Source organism: Lobosporangium transversale, assembly GCF_002105155.1.
Source record: "Lobosporangium transversale strain NRRL 3116 chromosome Unknown BCR41scaffold_2, whole genome shotgun sequence".
Lineage (NCBI taxonomy): Eukaryota > Fungi > Mortierellomycota > Mortierellomycetes > Mortierellales > Mortierellaceae > Lobosporangium > Lobosporangium transversale.
This window is the reverse complement of record NW_019028980.1, coordinates 897612-917164: the sequence shown is the minus strand read 5'-3', so window position 1 is coordinate 917164 and position 19553 is coordinate 897612. Positions and strand designations below refer to the sequence as shown.

At 42.0% G+C, this 19553-nt stretch overlaps 5 protein-coding genes across 5 annotated transcripts; all 5 read right to left on the bottom strand.

Annotated features, from left to right (window-relative positions):
* Positions 1 to 227: 227 nt before the first annotated feature.
* On the bottom strand, positions 228 to 5152 carry BCR41DRAFT_376398 (multi drug resistance-associated protein MRP; the record flags this gene model as incomplete). The annotated part of the gene is made up of 7 exons (XM_022027045.1): positions 228 to 1212; positions 1322 to 1671; positions 1794 to 2240; positions 2360 to 3151; positions 3281 to 4045; positions 4167 to 4296; positions 4398 to 5152. 7 exons carry the CDS (start codon positions 5150 to 5152, stop codon positions 228 to 230), a joined length of 4224 nt encoding a protein of 1407 aa, XP_021886013.1.
* Positions 5153 to 8116: 2964 nt separating this feature from the next.
* Positions 8117 to 8959, bottom strand: BCR41DRAFT_72293 (hypothetical protein). The gene is made up of 3 exons (XM_022030991.1): positions 8871 to 8959; positions 8565 to 8762; positions 8117 to 8453 (listed from the first exon to the last, which is right to left on the bottom strand). Exons 2-3 carry the CDS (start codon positions 8760 to 8762, stop codon positions 8247 to 8249), a joined length of 405 nt encoding a protein of 134 aa, XP_021886012.1. The 5' UTR covers positions 8871 to 8959; the 3' UTR covers positions 8117 to 8246.
* BCR41DRAFT_383167 (hypothetical protein) lies at positions 8807 to 10474 on the bottom strand (the record flags this gene model as incomplete). Its single annotated transcript, XM_022027427.1, has 6 exons — positions 8807 to 8881; positions 9014 to 9118; positions 9225 to 9390; positions 9523 to 9903; positions 10060 to 10262; positions 10382 to 10474. 6 exons carry the CDS (start codon positions 10472 to 10474, stop codon positions 8807 to 8809), a joined length of 1023 nt encoding a protein of 340 aa, XP_021886011.1.
* Positions 10475 to 10976: 502 nt separating this feature from the next.
* Positions 10977 to 12807, bottom strand: BCR41DRAFT_330920 (glyoxal oxidase N-terminus-domain-containing protein; the record flags this gene model as incomplete). The annotated part of the gene is made up of 2 exons (XM_022021776.1): positions 10977 to 12371; positions 12489 to 12807. The coding sequence occupies 2 exons, from the start codon at positions 12805 to 12807 to the stop codon at positions 11095 to 11097; spliced, it is 1596 nt and encodes a 531-aa protein (XP_021886010.1). The 3' UTR covers positions 10977 to 11094.
* A 1876-nt stretch (positions 12808 to 14683) lies between these two features.
* BCR41DRAFT_345126 (hypothetical protein) lies at positions 14684 to 18789 on the bottom strand. The gene is made up of 6 exons (XM_022022649.1): positions 18495 to 18789; positions 18317 to 18414; positions 18125 to 18205; positions 17589 to 17983; positions 17408 to 17497; positions 14684 to 17291 (listed from the first exon to the last, which is right to left on the bottom strand). The coding sequence occupies exons 2-6, from the start codon at positions 18355 to 18357 to the stop codon at positions 15157 to 15159; spliced, it is 2742 nt and encodes a 913-aa protein (XP_021886009.1). The 5' UTR covers positions 18358 to 18414; positions 18495 to 18789; the 3' UTR covers positions 14684 to 15156.
* Between the last annotated feature and the right edge of the window lie 764 nt (positions 18790 to 19553).

Genomic DNA, 19553 nt, shown 5'->3' with positions numbered 1-19553 from the left:
ATTGAACATTTGTCTTTTTATTTTTTTGACAAAACAACTGGAGTCTTTTTTTTTTTTTTTTTTTTTTTTTTTTAAAAAAAAAAAAAAAAAAAAAGTCAATTTTGTGTGTTTATTAAGGTATATATTGTGTTCTATGCTTGATGGAATTTTGGCTGTAGTGATATAAGATTTGAGATTGTGATAGTATTAAAAAAAAAAAAAAAAAAAAAAAAAAAACAGCTTGCTTATTAGTCCGCATCTTTGATCTCGCCAGCCTGTTGCGCAAGCTTATAGAACAGAGAGCTGGGACGCTGGAGCAAAGTTCTTGGCGACTCGTACTCCTCGACACGACCCTTTTCGAGCACCAAGATCTTGTCGGAATCCATAATAGTTTTGATACGATGCGCAATTGTCAGGATGGTGCGGTCCTTGAACTCTTTACGAATAGTCTTCTGGATCAATTCATCTGTCTCTACATCTACCGCAGCAGTAGCCTCATCAAGGATCAAGATCTTGCTCTTGCGCAAAAGTGCACGAGCAAGACAGATCAATGAACGTTGACCCACCGAGAAATTATCCCCGTTCTGTGAAACTTTGAAAGACAATCCACCAGCAAGAGACGAAATATGATCCTTCAAGTGAGCACGCTCTAAAGCCTCCCACAAGTCAGCATCTTGAAGCTCTCCGAAAGGATCCAGGTTTTCACGAATAGTTCCGACGAAGAGAGTGGGATCCTGAGGAATAATTGCCAGGTGTTGACGCAAGTATGTAAGCCCTACAGTTGAAATATCCACGCCATCAATCCAGATAGATCCACCATCTTCCTCCACTTCGACCTTCTCGAGATCTTTGATCTCATTTTCCCCCTCTTGTTCTCTTTTCTCCTTCTGCTTCTCTTTTCCCTTAGATGAGTCTAAATCCTTATCGACTCCATTGTGGCTAGCCTTAGCCCAATGGCTATTAGCAGCTTCAATGATACGGAATAAAGCCAAGGTAAGAGATGATTTACCTGCGCCTGTGCGACCACAGATACCCACTTTTTCAGCAGGCTCCACAGTGAATGAAATGTTCTTGATTACCAGATCTAATCCTTCACGGTAACGAGCAGAGTAATTACGGAACTCAACACGGCCATGTTGTGGCCAATTCTCGGGCAGAGGAGCATCGGTCTCATCTGGAGCCTCTGGGTTCTTATTGGCGTACTCGTCGACACGTTCAACAGCAACAAGTTGACTATAAGTGTTTTTTTTTTATCACAATATAAAAAAAAAGAGACAAAAAAGATTTGTAAGTTTGAAATAAAGAAAAGGATATCGTTGAGGACTAAATTAATAATTCTTACTTTTGAAGATCGCAATAGCTGCGAACAAGCCAAGTAATATCCTGCGTGACAGCTAAGGCATATGACAAAGCCAATCCCACACTTCCTGAACCCAATGTGTTTCTGCTCAGGCAAGCAAAGAGAGCTGAAGCCAACACAATTGTTGCACCCAAGAGCTCCAGACGGATCTGTAGCCAGCGATTGGCAACCACCCAAGAGAAAAAAGCATTAGCAGCCTGGTCGGCTTTACTGGCATTCTCCTTGATGAAGCGCTCGTTAGCGCGCAAGGCACGGATTGTTGTCACTCCAGAGAGGGTCTCACTGAAATGTTGATAAATTGGTGACTTTGAAACAGAGTCAATTCTCTTGAGCTATTTATCAAATTAGGAATTAGGAAAAGTTTTTTTTTTTTTTGTTAGTAAGATTAAGAGAGCAAAGGAAACAGATATTATCTTGTGTAATGGACATCATAAATAGGATCAAGGTTGTTTACCTGTCGACTGGTCCTGAGGTAATAATTCTGCGTGAGGATGTAAACAATGACCAAAGGAGGGACTAGAGCCAAGAAGACGGGAGTTGTAGTTGCGATAACAATAATTGTAGCAAGAACAGAGCAGGCGCAAAGAAGGACGTTGATAAAGTTCCATGGAGTCAACTCATCAATTGAGAAGATATCACCGCTGAATCGATTGACTACACGGCCAAGAGGCGTAGTGTCAAAGAAAGACATGGGCAAACGCAGCATCTTGGTCAAAAGACGATCATGTAGGCGAGTCGATGCGCGGATAGCAGCCAAAACCATAGTGGTATAGCCTGAGGCAACATTAGCGATCATATAGGCGAAGATGAGAGCAGCATAAACACCGAGAAATTCGCCAACGGTATGGTTTCCTTGACCTGCAACACTGGACCAATACTTCAACCAAAGGTTGGTGCCAATCTATACATGAAAAAGCCCAACATATCGGAAATGGGATGCAAGGTAAGTATACGTTTAAGCTATTGATATAGTATATGTATAAAAAATATGAAAAGGTCTCTGGTAAAAGACAAATGTACCTGAAAAGCTTGGCCAAGAACAAACATAGTAACGACTGCCAAAGACCATTTATACGACGCTGCTTTGCAATAAATCTTATACACGTTGAACGAGACACTTCCAAAGACCATCTTCTCCTCTGAGACAAGTTCAGCCTTGTCATCTTTCTTTACATTGACTTCGTCTTCCTTTTCATTGCCATCGCGTGTTGAGCAGTCTTCGTCATCTTGCGCTACAGAATCCTCACCCCCTTTTTTCTCATTTCGCTTCTTGGCCTGGTTAACTGAATAATCCGTGATCAGTTGATACAACGACGCTTTGGCATCCATTAGAGTGCTGTATTCGCCTGTCTCTGCAATCCTTCCATCCCTCATCACAACAATTCTATCCACATGCTCCAAATGGTGAATGGCGTGGGTAACAAGGATACGTGTCTTGTCCTTGAGCAGGCCTGTAGGCCCAATGAGGTTTTGCCAAAGGTGTTGATCGACATGGGCGTCAACAGCGCTCAGAGGGTCGTCAAGTAGATACACATCTGCATTCTCATATGCAGCGCGAGCCAAAGAAACACGCTGCTTCTGACCTCCAGACAAGTTAATACCACGTTCTCCTATTTCAGTCTGATCACCGCCTGGCAACATTGCAATATCTGGCAAGAGGCCGCAGGACATCACAACATGGTCATACCGAGCCTGATCGAACTCGTTTCCGAAAAGGATGTTGTCCTTTAAAGTTGCATTCACAATCCAAGCTTGTTGAGGTACATAAGCCAGTCGTCCATACACCTTAACAGATCCCTGGCGTTTATACATCTGAAGGCATAGGAGATTAACAGACAAGAGAGCAGTCAGTTGCCAACATTCTGAAAAAAAAAAGTCCCTCCTATGATTGATATGGAGACAACGGTACACACAATATTTTTAACACAAAGGAATACTTACATCGCCGATAATAGCATTCAGAAGTGAGCTCTTTCCTTGACCAACTCTTCCAACAACAGCAGTCAAATCACCACGAGAAATTTCCAAATTGATGTCAACGAGTGTGGGTCCATAATTCTTTTCAAAGGGGGCGATCTTTTCAGGGAGAGGCTTTCCGGCCTTTTTGACTTCTTTTTCAAGCTCCTTCTGTTTCTTTGCCTCAAGTTTTTCACGAGCCTTACGTTCCTTCTCTGTCTCGATCACAGGTCCTTCCAGATCCCAGGCAAAGACACCATCCTTGACCTGGATCAGTGGTACACTGGGGTCATCAGGCAAGGACTTAATCGATTCCACGGTGCTTTCAGAAATTTCTTCCGCTAACAAGAACTTTTGGATACGAGCAGCGGCAACCCTTACACCAATGGCCTCGGCCAAGACATGCGAGAGCATTCCAATTGGGCGGTTCAACAATCCAAACAAGGTAATGGAAACAAACACACGCTGTGGATTGATATCTCCGGGACCAAAGTCAGGGCCACCATGTGTTGCAAAAACTGCAAACGAGACAAGAGCCACCAAAAGGGGGACGGACTGGAACATGATGGACATAAAAGAGAAAACCACACCGATCTTTCGGAGTGTGGCTACTTCACGGTTACGATAATAGGTAACACGTTCTCGGAATGAGTCGCTCCATCCGTACAACTTGATCACCTTGATAGAGGTCAACAACTCGTTCATAAGGCGGACACGCTCATCCATAGCCTCCAGTTTGCGTTCCTTGGCCTAAAATGGTATGGTTCCAGAGAGGAGCAAAAGAAGACGATATTTAGCTTATTCTGATATTCTTCGGTTGTATATGAACAAAAAATATATATAGAAAAAAAAAAAAAAAAAAAAACTTTACCTTCATATAGAACTTGGCAATCATCCCTTGGATTGGGGTTAAGGCGAGAACCGTTGCAAGACCGACAAATACGGACCATGAAATTTGTAAGTAAAGCATCCAGATAGCTATTGCCAACTCAAAGGGAGTGCTACGACATATATAAAAAGTCATTAGTTTAGTCAACTAAAAAGTAGTATGTATAGTATGTTCCGATCTACGATAGAAAAAAAAAAAGAAAAAAACACTTACGAGAGGAGCATAGGTAAGAAGACGCTTGCGTCTGCCCATTTCTCTGCATCAACCGACATGTGGTTAGTGATTTCACCCGCAGTGGATTTTTGCTTGGCAGCGCTCGAAAGTTTAAGTGACTTTCGATAGACCATGGCAATAAGCCCAGTTCTGGCCTGGATACCGACATTGATGCCCCATTGGAAGTACTGAGCCATGAAGAACGAGCTCAATATGGAGGTAAAGAACATTCCAAAGGACAGAATGATACCAAGCGGAAGCGGCTGTGGATTCGGGGTCTGGTAAGAGTTGATGAATGCAAGCAACTCTTTAAGGAGCTGAGGCAGAATATAAATAAAGGTGGAGGCCAAGAGACGAAAAACCATGACGGGTATCCAATCCCGCCCAGAAGCCTTCAAAATAGCACGAAATAAACTTGGTTTTCTTCCGTGAGTTCTCTGTTTCTCCAGCTCATACTCCCATGTTCGGTTCAGACGACTGTGGCTAGCTGCAGTTTGAATACGATCAGGCATCATCCCAGCAATGTCCTTGATAGAGAGCGGGTTCCTGTACCCCAACGAAACAATTGGCTGTAGATAGTGGAACGTGGCACGACTGCACAAATTAGCCTTGCTGAACCGACTGACGTTGCTCTTGCGCTGAGCTTGAGTCCGCCCTCGAGGCCAGGCTTCAACAATGAAGCCAAGAGTGTTGAGGGCAAAGTATGCAGCAAAAGCTATGAACTGGTGCTGACTGGTTTGTTCAAGTAGCACCATTGTGCGGATGTTGATCGCTGATGCAATAAGGGAGACAAAGTAGAGCGAGAAAATGAGGTCATTTGAACGGATTTCCTGTTCATGCTGGAAATGGTTCAATATGATCGCTGATAGCTAAATTTACAAACATTTTAAACATAAGAATAACGCTAATTAGCTCAACTAGAATGAGGAACAAAAAAAAAAAAAAAAAAAAAAAAAAAGAAAGAAAAAAGGTCTTCTCTTATATCATACCCATGCAATGGTCAAGCATATTGTACTGAGCATGGTTGCGGGTGCATATGTATTGCTTGTTAGGACGGTCGCCCTAGCAATTAAGGCTATTGCGCTAGCAAACATTAGCACTTGTGATGGCCAATAGATGAGGTTGGTACGGCCCAGGTTGTGGGACTTCCCTGACCTCCACATGTAATATGATTGGTAAACAAAGCCTAGTATTGCAATAAGTGCAGGAAGTGTCACAAGGATGGTGTTCTCGAAACAAAGCGTGAGATCAGGACGGGTATCACTAGTTGGGCCCTATGAGTAGATAAAACAGATAATGGACAGTATGTGAGATAATGTGACGAAATAGGTGAATTAAGAATGATCACCCAACATTCCCGTGCATGTTTGCATGGGAAGCCAAGCATATGTTTATGCTTACCCAGCCCTCGATATCGTTGCAGAACGCATTAATATCCATGGTTACTGTGGGGTCCACAAAAGAGGAAGGGAGAATAACTGAGTATGATAAATGATTGGGTGCAGAAAATACAGTGTCAGGTTATGGACGCGCGTGGTAATGAATGCTAACTCCTTTCACAGTGGATATAAGGTAGGTAAAATAAATAAATAATTAAAATAAAACAAAATGAATTAAAAAATCAATCAAGAGAGGGATCTATACAACGATTGTTGCCCGACTGACTAAAGGACAGGCGGAGAGGAACAAGAGTAGGAGCGAGGGACTGAAGGATAAAGCGCGGGCAGAGGAGTAGCAAAGGGAGAAGAAAGAGAGAAAGGAGAAATGCTTGAGTTGAAGTGGAGCATTGTTTATATAAAAAGTATAAGATGTCAGAGCTACACAGAGTAGAGAATGAACTCCATTTTTGGATCGCAACACCCAACTGATCAAAGAAACTGCGGGCTGGGTAACACGAATCGGACCTTGCGCTTGGCCTCACAGGAAGGCCACCCTGCACTAAACTATAATCAACTTTTACTATCCTCCCCTAATCTTTATTAGAACTGTCGAGGAATGATGCTTTTCAACTCTTGATAGATGTTTTATATTCATTCCATGTCATGGACTTGTCCTTGACTTTCTTCTCATTCGTAGATCTTTTTCTTTTGCAAATATCTATGGTTTTATTTTCTGAAGATGAAGAAGCTGCGGGAAGGAAAAAAAAAGAGCAAGGATTCAAAACAAATAAGGTATCCTTTCCAATCCTTTAATGTGCCCATTTTTGTGAAAGATCTATTGCCTACTTCCTTGTTCCTGTACATCATGGTTTGATACAGACACAGGAACAGGCTTTTCCATTTATTCTTTTATTATCGATATTTGCTTCTGTCTGACAAACAAGGGTAAAATATTTATATTCTACAGATTAAAGTTTTTTTTTTTTTTTTTGTTTTCATTCCTTTTTTGATACTTTTTGCATCAAAAGGATTAAGAGATCAGCAAGTTTCTTGGCAAACCCCAATTTGTTAGTTACAAAATGGTCCATGAAGCTGATTTGATGATTTGATGTTTTGTGCATGTTTATTATTTTCAAGGGGGTGAACACAATGGCTTCCATTCTCGGGCTCGTTGTCAAAATCTCAAAAAATTCCCCTTGAGCGTGAGAGTGGGAAGTCAGAGCCCATTTGTTCGTTGTGCCCTCAAAAAGGGAAACAATTGCACCCTAAAATGGGCTTTGACTTTTACCACATTCCCATTCTCCTTCCTGCTCTGGCTAGGACATGTCGTAAGAGTTCGGTTTCTGTGGAATCCATGTCACCTCAATTGAGTATATGTCCGGATGGACATTTACCCATTTACTTGATGCTTACTTACTTTCTCCATAGTGAGTACTTGTAATAACAGAAAAAAAAAAAAAAGAAAAGGATATTCACATGCGTTGTATCATCAGCTGTGGATGTATTGCATAAGTGTACGCTTTGATATTTTTCTATTTACTGTTTACGAAAAAAATTACGATATTAGCCTTTGAGCAGGCCGTCTAAACTCTCTTGAACTTGAACTTGAACTGATTTTTTTATTTTTATTTTTTGTACGTCTTCACAACATCGTCAAAATGGAATTTCGTGATCCGTCCCACATAGCTAGACTGGCAGATCCAGAGAATGCAACCAAAATCCAATAACGATACAGCTAAAAAAACTTTTTATATGAAGGCCTTTTGCTGTGCATCTGCGGGCGCGTATAGTTCGAGTCCTTCAATGGCTTTCTCTTGATTGATCTGATTGTGGACGCGACGCATTTGGATGCTAGATACTGAAGATTCTCTCTCTTGACGCATGGTACATTTGCTTCTCTTTGATATGACACTCTTTCCGTGCACTAAATATGAGATCCTGTTATGATCTCCCAATTGGGGTGTTTTATCTGTCATACTGCTCATCTTAGTACTTCTTTGTTTATTGTCTCTGAGTTGAATCTGTGATTGCTCGAACATCAACATGCATGCCAAGAAACATATTCATTTTTTCTATTCTATTCAGCTCTAGTGCCCCAAGCTTCCTGTATCTTCTTCACTATGACTACATGTGTGGAAGTAGGAAACACAAGCCATTTAGTCAATTCGCTAAACAAGTCCGACCTCTTAACTCTAACAATCCCATCCTTACCAATATATGCCTGGTCAAAAAAAAAAAAAAAAAAAAAAACTATTGGCATTCTAGTATATTCATTCGAAAGATTTAGAATCAACACCTCTGCTTTCTTTTTTAATCAGCAAGGCAAATATACAACTTGTTATTGCAAATGGATAGCCTCTCAAACCGCATTAAATATAGCACTCGGCATTAAATTAAGCCAGATATTTGTTGTCAAGCACTAGGATTCAAAAGAGCGAAAAGAAGATCAACATTGTGAGCTTTGCATGCCTCAGACCGTCCTTGGACTAGTGGATACTATCGGTGTTTGTCTTGTCGAAGGCTTATTGGTGTAAGTGGTAAGTGAGCCTCTGATTTTGACGAAAGGCAAGAAGACAAGTTGAGGACGGTATACGTGGAAGCTGTCTGTAACCCTCTTGATCACCCATCGTGGCATCCAGTTGAGGAATAGGTACCGCCACAAATCTCCAATCACGCCCTAAAGAAAGCACACATCACAACAATAATTTTCATGTTATGGTTTTAGTATTAAGGAATAAAACACCAAGAACTCAAAATATAATAAAACAAGAGAGAGAAGATCACTAGCCTTCTTATGAAGCATGGCCCCGTGCTGGTTCGCACTGCTAACACACCACTTAGCGAGCGAGTGGCGGTTTTTGTAATACACCTTAAAAATACGTGTAATTTCAGTTTGTGTATCTGATTTCATGTCATATAAAAGGTTGGTCAATTCTAGTGCTGACAGAATCGCCATATTGGCGCCTTGTCCTGCAAATGGCAACATCTTGCAACAAAAAAAAAAATATCAGGACAGAGTTTATGATGAGTTCAATTGGAAGCATTGTCTGCCACTGAGAGTTTGATGCTTTTACTGCACATAATTTGAATGTACCTTGTGGCAAGCTAGAGGTTGGAGATTAGCAGTTTAAATAAAAAATAGTGCATGGTAAAAGGTCACGACAAAGATTATTTCAATCTGTGTACTTCCTGTAGCAGGGTTATTTCATAAGGTTGTAAATATGTATCAGCTTTTACCATCTCCAAGTATGACTGTTCTGCCAGAGTACCAAGTGTTGAAGAACTACGAATGACATAGATGATGAGGTAAATTAGCTTTGCTTCTCTCTTTCTCATTTTTGCCTCCATTTTAAAAAGTGGAAAAAATAATAAATGAATACCTTATCCTCAAGATTGACCTTCGAGATCAATTCCTTAGGAGTGTTGTCAATAATATCGGCAAGCGTACCTCCGTAAGGGCAGCGGAAGCGGCGTACATCATTAAGTACATTGTTAGCAGCATCATATCCCCATTCAGAACACCTTTGGGTCCTCTGTTCATGTGTACCTTGACTACGCACATCATGAGTGATAAGAAACCCAATTCTGTTATTTTGCATTGGTAGGTACCATACCTTTTTGATCGGTAAAAAAAAAAAAAAAAAAAAAAAAAGAATTGGCAATCAGAATATTATTATCCACACACAACTAAAAAAATCCACAAAAAAAAAAAAAAGAAAAAGAAAAAGAAATGAAGTACAGTGTACGGAGCTTCTTTTCCGAGGATAATCTCAAATTCACTAAAGTCTTGTTTTAGAACTGGGTAATCATCTGGACTGACAGGGTTCGAGATGCCCACCACGCATTCAAAGCTACAACCCATAGGCGAAGCGTCCGTTTTAGGTAACAGGCCGGTTTTTTCAAGCTCTCGGTACATGTTCTGACGAACACTACTATAGGCACCATCCGCGCCAACAAGCACACTTCCTGTAAATGTGGTTTCATCTGCACATTTCACAATCACTTGATGTTCATCCTGAGTTGTTGAGAGAACACGTTTCCCAAAATGGATACGATTAGCAGGAATACGTGACATTAGCAATTTAATAAGATCAGGACGTCCAATAACGCGGGGATAGTCGCCATAGCTATTTTTTTTAGCAGTAACAATGATGAAAACAAGCATAAGAGAGAGAGAAAAAAGACGGAGCCAAGAATTTAAAGGCAATTATTATCATATCAGATGGGGTGGCATATACATAATTGTCCTTCTGCATGTACAGTTTATGATGTGTTCACCTTACAGGCCTTCGATATCGTCCCCTGGAGGGCGGGACCAGAAAGTGCCCTTATAGCTCAAATCCTCATCGCGGACATGAAGAGCACCAAAAGGCCTTGAGAGTGAAAAGAGCTCCTCATACATGTCCAATTGCTCAAAGATTTGCATGATGCAGCTCAATGTGATAGCAGTACCGAGCTGCCTAACTTCTGTTGACTTTTCAAGGAGCTATTGAGAGAGGAAAAAAAAAAAAGAAAGCGACGAGCAAAGCTATCAGAACTTTTCTCTTCCTTTCCATCATTCCCCTTATATAACTCTTTCCGCTGCTTGTCGATTGGCACGCTTACTTCGTAAGAAATTGATGCACGCTCGAGCATCAGGGCCAATGCCAATCCTCCAACACCTGCACCAACAATCAAGACATGGATATCAGTAGCCATCTTTTTTTTTTTTTTATTTTTTGGATCTATGTAAGAAGTTTTGAAAGGAAAAGGGGAATGAAGAGCTTTATGTTTAGGAAACGGAGCGCCTTTATATTTATAACATTAATGCTGAGCAGTTTTCAAAAAAGAAAAGAGTTGGAGTGTGAAGAGGCATTTGGCTGCGTTACACGGGCCACAAATTGATGCAACTCCATCAATCCATCGATGGTGAGAAAAAAACAAAAAGAAGGTTGTAGGAAACATGTGGGCTCAATGAATAATTTCATCGTGATTAATATCATATCAAATCATGGTTAGCTCTTATTTACATGGTCTTGGCGTGGGGTCACTCAATATCAATAAAGCTTATCCATCAAGAGGCTGTTTCCAGGTTATGCTTATGATGGGCAAAAAGCATTTCTCGGGTTTGCATTAGCATTTCACTGCTGTGCAACTGAGACACATGCTAATTCGATCCTTTTCTTTATTCAAGTAAAGTATAAACCTTGAACTATTGCACAGCACCAACACACAACACAGTTCCATCAGAGGCGTATTAATTATTAGATATTTTATTTTCATTTTCGTGAGGTCTTTTGTACAATAATATGACAGGGAGTTTTGTTTCTCTTTTCCTTCTAGTTAAGGAGCAAATGGAAAGCTAATGAAGGGACTCCATTGTTCAAGACATGGATGTAATGAGGACCTGGAGGCATCAGGTTGGCGTTGGGCGGCATAGCCACTTCATAAGTTATCTTAGTGCCCTCAACACGGGTCTGGGTCGACACGAGCTTGATCATTCTCTGTGACATGTGTGTACTATGTGTCACGAATCCTTTCTTGCCCAGCATAAAGGTCACATCAGGCTCATACTTGCTCTTATCCTTCACATCAATAATCACTTGAATCTTTTGAGCGTAGGTAACCTTTTCTGGGATCTTGCTTAATATTTCGGGTCTCGCTAGATCAGTGGTCAAATAGGGAGGCGTAAATGACTCAACGCGATACTCAGTAGGGAATGGTACATCCTTCAAACGCACTTCAGAGTTCTCGTTGGATCCAGCGACGAAAACAGTACCATCCGGTAGCAACAATGCAACCGAATGGTACATCCTTGCGATGTTGCTTGGCTCCCACTCTGTAAATCTGGATCCTAATGGTGCAGCGGGATCATAGACTACAGGCGTAAAAACAGGGTCGTTACCGTGACGGAATCCAGCATAACCGGTCATGCATCCATTCAACAGCATGATCTTGCCGTCTGCAAGGATGACTGCATCGCCCATAAGCCGAGGGGTGGGCATCTCTTCCATTTCCCATTGAGGATCAGGGTCGTTGAGGTTGATACGACCACAACTTTGAAGGGCCTTGGCACGCTGCAGTTGAGCCTCAGATCCGCCGCAGACCAAGATCTCATGAGCATAATTCTTAGCTGGGTCCAACGGCAACAGAACATGCGATCCAGTGAGTGGGTACGAACGAGGACCACCAGGAATGTCAGGTAAACGTTTGATTACTTCATTGCGCTCCACGTTAAAGATGATGGATTTTTGGTTCGCAAAAATGTAGATATTGCCATCAGGGAGGGAATAGACGTTCGGGTATAGGTTGTTGGGGAGAGCATCGACCATGAATTGCATAAATGTAGGCTTATAATCCGCGGCCTTAACTCCAGCGGGCTTGGGGTAAATCTCCCATGTTGGATTGTTGGTGGCCATCCGATTGATCGCTAGGGATTCGTTACTGCCACCAAGAACAAACAGTTCACCTGATGGCAGTGTGGTAATAGAGACATACCAGCGGTTCCCTGTCATGGTCCAAGCAGGATCAGCAGGATTCTCAATCCAGCCGCACGATCCATCATTACAAGGGTTCCACATGCGAAGGGACTGGAAGCCAGATTCAGTTGCGAAAGCTCGAGATCGCTATAAAGAAAGTATTCAAGATAACTGGTTTAGCTTTTTTTTTTTTTTTTTTTTTTTTTTTTTTTTAATGGAGAAAGATGACAGGACATATTCAAAAGTACTTACACGTAACTCTGCACCGCCAGCACTGATCATGGTGCCATTCGGCAAGAAGCCACCGCCGGAGCAGAAGGTATTGGTCTTTACTTCAAGTACACGATATTGATTCTTGACAAGATCATATTCGACATTGTATGCTGAAGTACCACTGGGTAACTTGGCAGGATTAGCTTCTGCCTTGTCGATAATCAGCATCTTTGTGGGCGTAACCAGAGCGATGTGTTGTGCTGCAACACCGGTTTCACCCACAACCTTGAATGAACCTTTAGGTTGACTTGGTATAGGTTTGGGTTTGCCATTGTCTGTAGTGAGCGCTCCTGCAGCCATGTAGCGTACACAGCGACCGTTGAAGCTTGCACTCGGATTACAACCAGAACCACATGCTAATGGTGAATTGCTACAGTGACCGTGCTAAAGATTAAAGGTAAACAAATGAAATTTCTGTCAGCTTTTGCCAAGAGGAAAGAGTAATCTACTATGCATTTGCTGCTACTGCTGCTGTTGAAAGCTATGAGTATCAGGGATGCTGGAATATACTAGCGAGAACAACAGTGCAAATAATCCTTTGATACAGCTGATATAGTCGAGGTAATAACAGTAGGCAGCGGTGTTTACCTGACTACAACATGGTGTTTGTTGTGGACAAGGGCGGCCATTATTATATCGACAGGCTGCAGCATCAGAGGATTGAGCTACAAGACTTAGAGAGAGGATTGAGGTTGCAGCAAACAGGAAACCCAGCTTGCGGACAAGCGCCATTGTGAAGGATCAGGGGTGATAGAGTAATCCGGAAAAGGGTTGTAGGGTGCGGGAACAATAGTTTCGGGGTGTTTGCTCAAGAGAGAAAGTGTGTGAAGAGCAAAAAATTGGGGGCTGTGCGTTGGTGAAATGAAGAAGGGAAGCAGACGTGGGAGAAAAAAGTGAGGCAAACTATCAGCTAATAAAATAGTGGAAGGAAGAAGGAAACGCGGATAAGCAGGACGAGAGAGCGGTGGTGGGAGAGGAAAGACGGCAGGTTGCTGTAGGAGCGAGATGATCGTCAAACGCGCAGAAGATGGATTCGACAGCGCGAGGGAAGGAAGAGACTGAAGGGATGGAATGGTGATAAAGAAAAGAGAGGGAAAGCTGGGAAATGGATGAAAGGTTTTATTAAAAAGAAAATGAAAAAACAAAGAATGTGAAGGACTCTGTTGAACTAATAAAAAGGCGAAATTTTATGTATTTGAACAAATGATTTGTAATTGATAATTTGTCGTTTGGTCCGCTTTTTATACGCCTTCATCTCTAAAAATAGCATCTCCTCAGTAATCACCCTCAGTGCCACGCCAACGGCGTTTGTGTGTCCCTGAGCAAAAAATGATATGCACTTTTTGGTATTCCGGCTCAGCCAATGCCTTCTCTCTTACAGCCAACTTTTTTATTATCACAACCACCTCCCAATGAGGGCCAACCGGACTGTTCAATTCACTTGAATTACAGCATTTCGAACAGTGCTGCTCTCATTTTTGCAAAGGAGACTGTGCGTAAAATATATAATATCGGTTAAAGGAGAAATCTCGGAGATTGCATTCCTTGTTAGAAAAATAAAAATATTGGCGCGTGCATTCTATCCGTCCTAATCTAGTACATACTTTTGTATATATTTCTTTGCAGATGGTGCATTTCGATTCGTAAAGATAAAAGACAAGGTATAGTCATTGTCATTCAACTTGTCTCTGTCAACGTGTAATGTTCCTATGTTTCATTACGAGCAACAATAAAGATGTGTAATCAGGTCATTTTTAGCCATGTAATGTCTCGCCTTCTCCTTTCCACCTGACACAAGAATAACAATGCATATTTAAAGGAATGAGCCGAAAGGGATCAGCTGACAAAGCCGAAGCTTGAACAGTCGGAGTGTCATGTCTCACAGATCCGAAGAAAAAAGTGGATCCAAATATCCTGGGGAGACCCAAGCCCAATTACTCCCGATTTCTTTCGCATTTCCATAATTGAATGTGCTATTAATTTTTTGTTTGAACCCCTCGTATGATATGCATCATTTTATTCACACTTCATGATTGAGCCTTCGCCCTTTTTATTTTATTTTTACTTAAAAAAAACAAATCAAATCAATGACAATATTTTGCAAATACTACAAAAGGAAATCTCCAGGAAAGAACGAAGTTTTAAAAAAAAAAAAAAAAAAAAAAAAGAAAGAAAGAGAGCGTTGATTGTGTAAAATAAAGGACATATGAAAGTGTCAATGGATACTAGACAAGATGTCAGTGTTTTTGAGTGTCCTGAATATTCGATATCTAATGTCCAAATCCGTTTGTTAGATAATGTACTCGCTTTCGTTCGTTTTCCTTCCTTTGTTACTTTGTTATAGTGATTTGTCTGATCTTCAAGCGACGGAGAGTATTGCGGAGAAAAGATTCGCATCGCCGTAATCCAATAGGCTTCAAAGCGCTTGTCTATACATCCTGCCTCATTGACTTATTCCAATCTCAAATAGATGCATCAGCTGAGGTGTCAATTTAATCACCTTGCCTGCTTGTTCAGAGTGAAAGAAAAAAAAAAAGAAAAAAAGAAATAATACTCGCATTGGTCGCTACGATATGTCGTTGTGCGAAGCGAAGAGATTGTAATGATAAAAAAATGGCGAATTTGTGGCTTTAACTCGACTATAATTTCTCATCGCCAGTCGCTGCCCCTCATGTTTTGAGTGGTGCCGTGTTCTCCGCGGATAAACGATCTATCCTGCTGATGTTGGGGTAAAGCATGGGTCTGATATTGATTTCTTGGTCGAGCATATGGTCCTGGTCTGAAGTACTGCTGCTGATGTTGGTAGAACGATTCCTCATCAAAAAAGCCAGATGGGTTGATTGAGGGCGGACATGTCGGGAACGACGCAACACCAGGAGGCCCTCTCGAGGGAATGGAGGTGAAGCCTGTAATAATATTCGCGTCTTTGGGTTCATAAACAGTAGGAGAGATCATGCCATTGCCCAATGAATTGATTGATAGACCACCCCAAGTACTGCTACTCATATTGCTGGTGGGAGATGAACGGAGTGAGCTAATAGAGTGTCGCCAGTCATCAGCCATGTCAAATTCAAATCCGCCAAACGGACTATCGATAGTAGGTGACGGGCGGACTGAGGAGAACTTGGATGGCCCATTCACATCCATACCAGGCGAAGACTGATTTGATCGCGTAGGGGAAATTGACCCCCGTCGTCCCGCACCAATGACACCAGTTGCAGTCTTCAAATGTGCTGGTCTGGGCGTTGGTTTCCCAATTGCAGCGTTACTACGACCTTTGAACAGTACAACCTCTTCTTCTTCGTCGTCATCATCGTCGTCATCATCGTCGTCATTGCCAACAATTAATGAAAGATCATTGTCGTCATCAGAGAGCAAAGCGGCGACGGTTTGTCTCTGACTAGCATATTGGTCACGATGGATATCTTGCTTGACTACGTTAGTTGATACAGGAGGAGTTGAAATATGATCATTGCGCTTTACTTTACTAACATGAAAAGGATTCAGATCCTCATCCTCTGCGTTACGCTCATAGTCTGTGACATCACCATCATCTTGCTCCTCAAGCGATTGCGACTGTGATACTGACTTCAACGATCCCTCCTCCTGTGCCAAGTACATTGCGCTCACAGACGAGTCGACATCCTCTTCACACTCAGATGAGAAACGTAGGCCTTGCTTTCCGCCCTCCATTTCAGTAAGTCTGGCATAAAAACCAAGCCAATCAATTTTGGAAAGCGAAAGAGCATCCTGAAACATATCGGCGATGCGTATCTGCATCTCCGCTTTGGGACTTATTCTGCTTGGAGGAATGATCGAAAGAGGTCGTTCGTCGATTGCTCTCTTGAGGGCTGCGAATCCTTGAAGTTCTGCATCCTCTTTGAGCACATCTCGACAGAAAATAGTGTCCTCGGTATAAGGATGGACTTGACCGAGCAGAGTCAAAAATCTTGCCAAATGATTCAAGATGATGTCAAGTTGAAAACGCCTCTTATTCTCGTCCGAATTACCATCCGATAAACGCTTGACATGATGAATGTTGACTTGCATCCACTTGAGAGTGAGCCTCAGTGTAGGCATAGAGCGATGGACATTTGATGGCAAAAAATCGGCTGGACGTCCAATGTTCTTTTGATCACCGTTCCTATGATGCCCTAATTCCTTAACCGAGTATCGAAGGATTGTCGCAAACATTCCAAGAATGAGCTCAAGTGCCTGTCTCTCAGACTCAATCTGCTGCTGAGGGGTCGCTGTTTGACTCTCATCAGGAATATAGCACTTAGTGTATAGGCTCGACATATTAATGATTTGAATCTTGAGCATTAGGTCAGGGTCGATGTGTCGATCGAGGATTAATTGCTCAAGAGTGTCGCCCATTAGTCCACTGTCGAATTTATCTAAGGAATTCATGAACAAGGCTCCATGCAAAAGAATAAACTTTGAAAGAAAATCGTCCAGCTGGCTCGAATCCTTGGTATTAGCTGCCTGGCGGTCATTGGGCTTCTCCTCTCTGACAAACTTCCTGCCGTTATCAGGATCCATTGTCATCTTCTGGATCAGCACTTTGATGTTGTTGCGAGCAGTGTTGAAAGGAAGACGAACAGCCAGACTGCGGTAGTAAAAATAGAGCGCCAGGAAATTATTTGGCGCAAAAGTAGCAATGACAGCTAGTTGATTGTATGGATTACCACTGGAAGGAAGCATATTTCTAGCTTCATTGTAGTAATCACGAGCAGCAGACCAGTTCTTCTTAGGAGACTCGCTATACGTTTGTCGATATCGAGCTAAAATGAGTAAAAAAGGAAAAGTCCAATAAGTCCAATGAGTACGGCTGCGGAGACAGCCTAGAAACAAGGAATATCGCTTTTTTATATATTTCTAAGCAATTTCTGGTACTTACCAAGATCGCCCAAAAAAATATAACATTTGTGGCAGCTACTAATAGCACACTGACGGGCTGTATCCGTGACTTCCAACAAAGGACGCTTATCTATTTTAGATTCAAAAAGAAAAACGAACAAAATAAGTTTGAGACCCAAATGTCTCCCACGTCAACTACTTCTGTATAGTTGTGTACTTACCACTAATTGGGAATGACTGGGTACTTGAACCAGATTCGTTCAGATCGTAGCAAGATGCCAAATTCTGAATAAGCCGATGGTAGAATCCTGTTGCCTCCTGAAGGAAGGCTCTGAACTTCGTCGAAACCTTTCTGTATTCAATAGAAGGTACAGGTGTCTTATTGCCCTTGGTTCCATGTGGACGTGATCTCCCGCTATCTCTGTTCCTGCGATTATCCACCTTACTTCCCTGCTGTTCATTGCTATTGATTTCAGGGCGTCCAAGGGTGGCAAGCTTACGTCGATAACCATCGATCACAATGTAAAAGACATTTTTCCACAATGCAGACTCAATTTCTTTGGATTGCGCCAGAACAACGTTGCTCAGGATCAGTCGCTCATATTCTTCACGCAATCTAAAAGATATCATCAAATAAACCGATTTACATTGTAAATGAGTACAGGTGGGCATTCATTTCTGCGTCCTCTCCCACCATCGGCATAAATTGGAAGCTGGATGAGATAACAATGACAGTATAGAGAAGTGAGATCTTTACCTATCCCTAGCAAGGGTGACCCCGGTGGCACCCTTCTGGTGCAGCAGCTCCTTCAAGTTTCGTTCCTGCTCCTGCGTTGACCTAGAGACAAGTTATATTCAGAAAGACGATCAGTGATCGTAACATGAGCAAATTCATAAGATACAACCACCTGGATTAATTCATTCCCAAGGCGTCCGAGCGTAAACATACTTGTAACATTCAAGCCAGATAGTTTGAGGATCTTCCGTCATCTTGGCGTCGTTCCTGAATGCAAATGCACTGTCTTTCCTGTCTTCTATTTGGGATTTCTGTGTCAATAATTTGTATGTTATGAAGGTAATTTCAGCGCCTTCTTAATGATGAAATGAAATAAGAGAGAAAGCCTTACTGGCTGCTGACAGTGTGTTTGTGTGTTTGCGATGGAGTGGGCGTATGGATGATTAGAGAATGTATGAGAAGAGGAAGAGTGAAGCAAGAAAAGTTGCCAGAAGGGTGTGTAGTAGGGGAAAAGTGTAAAAAAGAAGAAAGTAGAGATGCCTCTTTCTTGGATCCTCTGAGGCTTTTTGCACCGAACCTGTCTCTCTCTCTCTCGTGCTGATGGCGAGAGCAAGAGAGGGTAAAGAACAGGAGGAGAGTAGCAAGGAAGAAAATGGGACGAGCGATGATCGCTAGCTACAACAGAGTTGTTTTGTTTATTTTTTGACTGATTTTTTTTTTTTTTTTTGAGAGCCTTGCATGTGCTGCGGTCCAAGGTAACGTGATTTATTCGATATAAAAACCCCACTTTGACAATTCTTCTAATTTTAATTCTTCACAAAACGAACTTTTCTCTCAACTTCGCAACCACAACTCTTTACCACAAGCATTACCACATCAGAAAACCGCCATCACATACACATAAAACAAGACCATCATGTTCCAAAAGCCTCGTTTGACCTATTACCGTACCTTCTTCCCAAGAAGCACACGCAACAACTACAACATCCCCACGGCTAACCATCGCCACAGGGTTCCTGTCGTCCGTCCCAATGCACAGGAGAATGCTATGGCTAAAATTATGGCAATCATCGGCAAGTCTAACCCACTTGCACCTGCTATCGCCAAGCCCGTCATTCCCGAAGTCCGTCCACGCGCTATGTAAAAGCCTATTTTTTTTAATGCAAATGCTTCAAGAGCTAGCAGTTACAACCACACTGTTCCTTGTCTCTTTTGTCATTTCGAGCTTGGTGCTCGGCGTGCTCACTGACTGGGCTCGCTTACGTCAATGTCACAAAAAAAAAAAGAATTATTATGAGTGTGTTATAGTAACGATATTTATGACGCTTTTCAAATCTCCCCACTCTTACTTGTACTTAACAAATTGTAAAAAAGAAACAATAAAGTCCCTTTGAGCTTTCCAGAATAAACATCTTTGTTCGTCCTCATAGCAACGTAAGGATATTTTTTA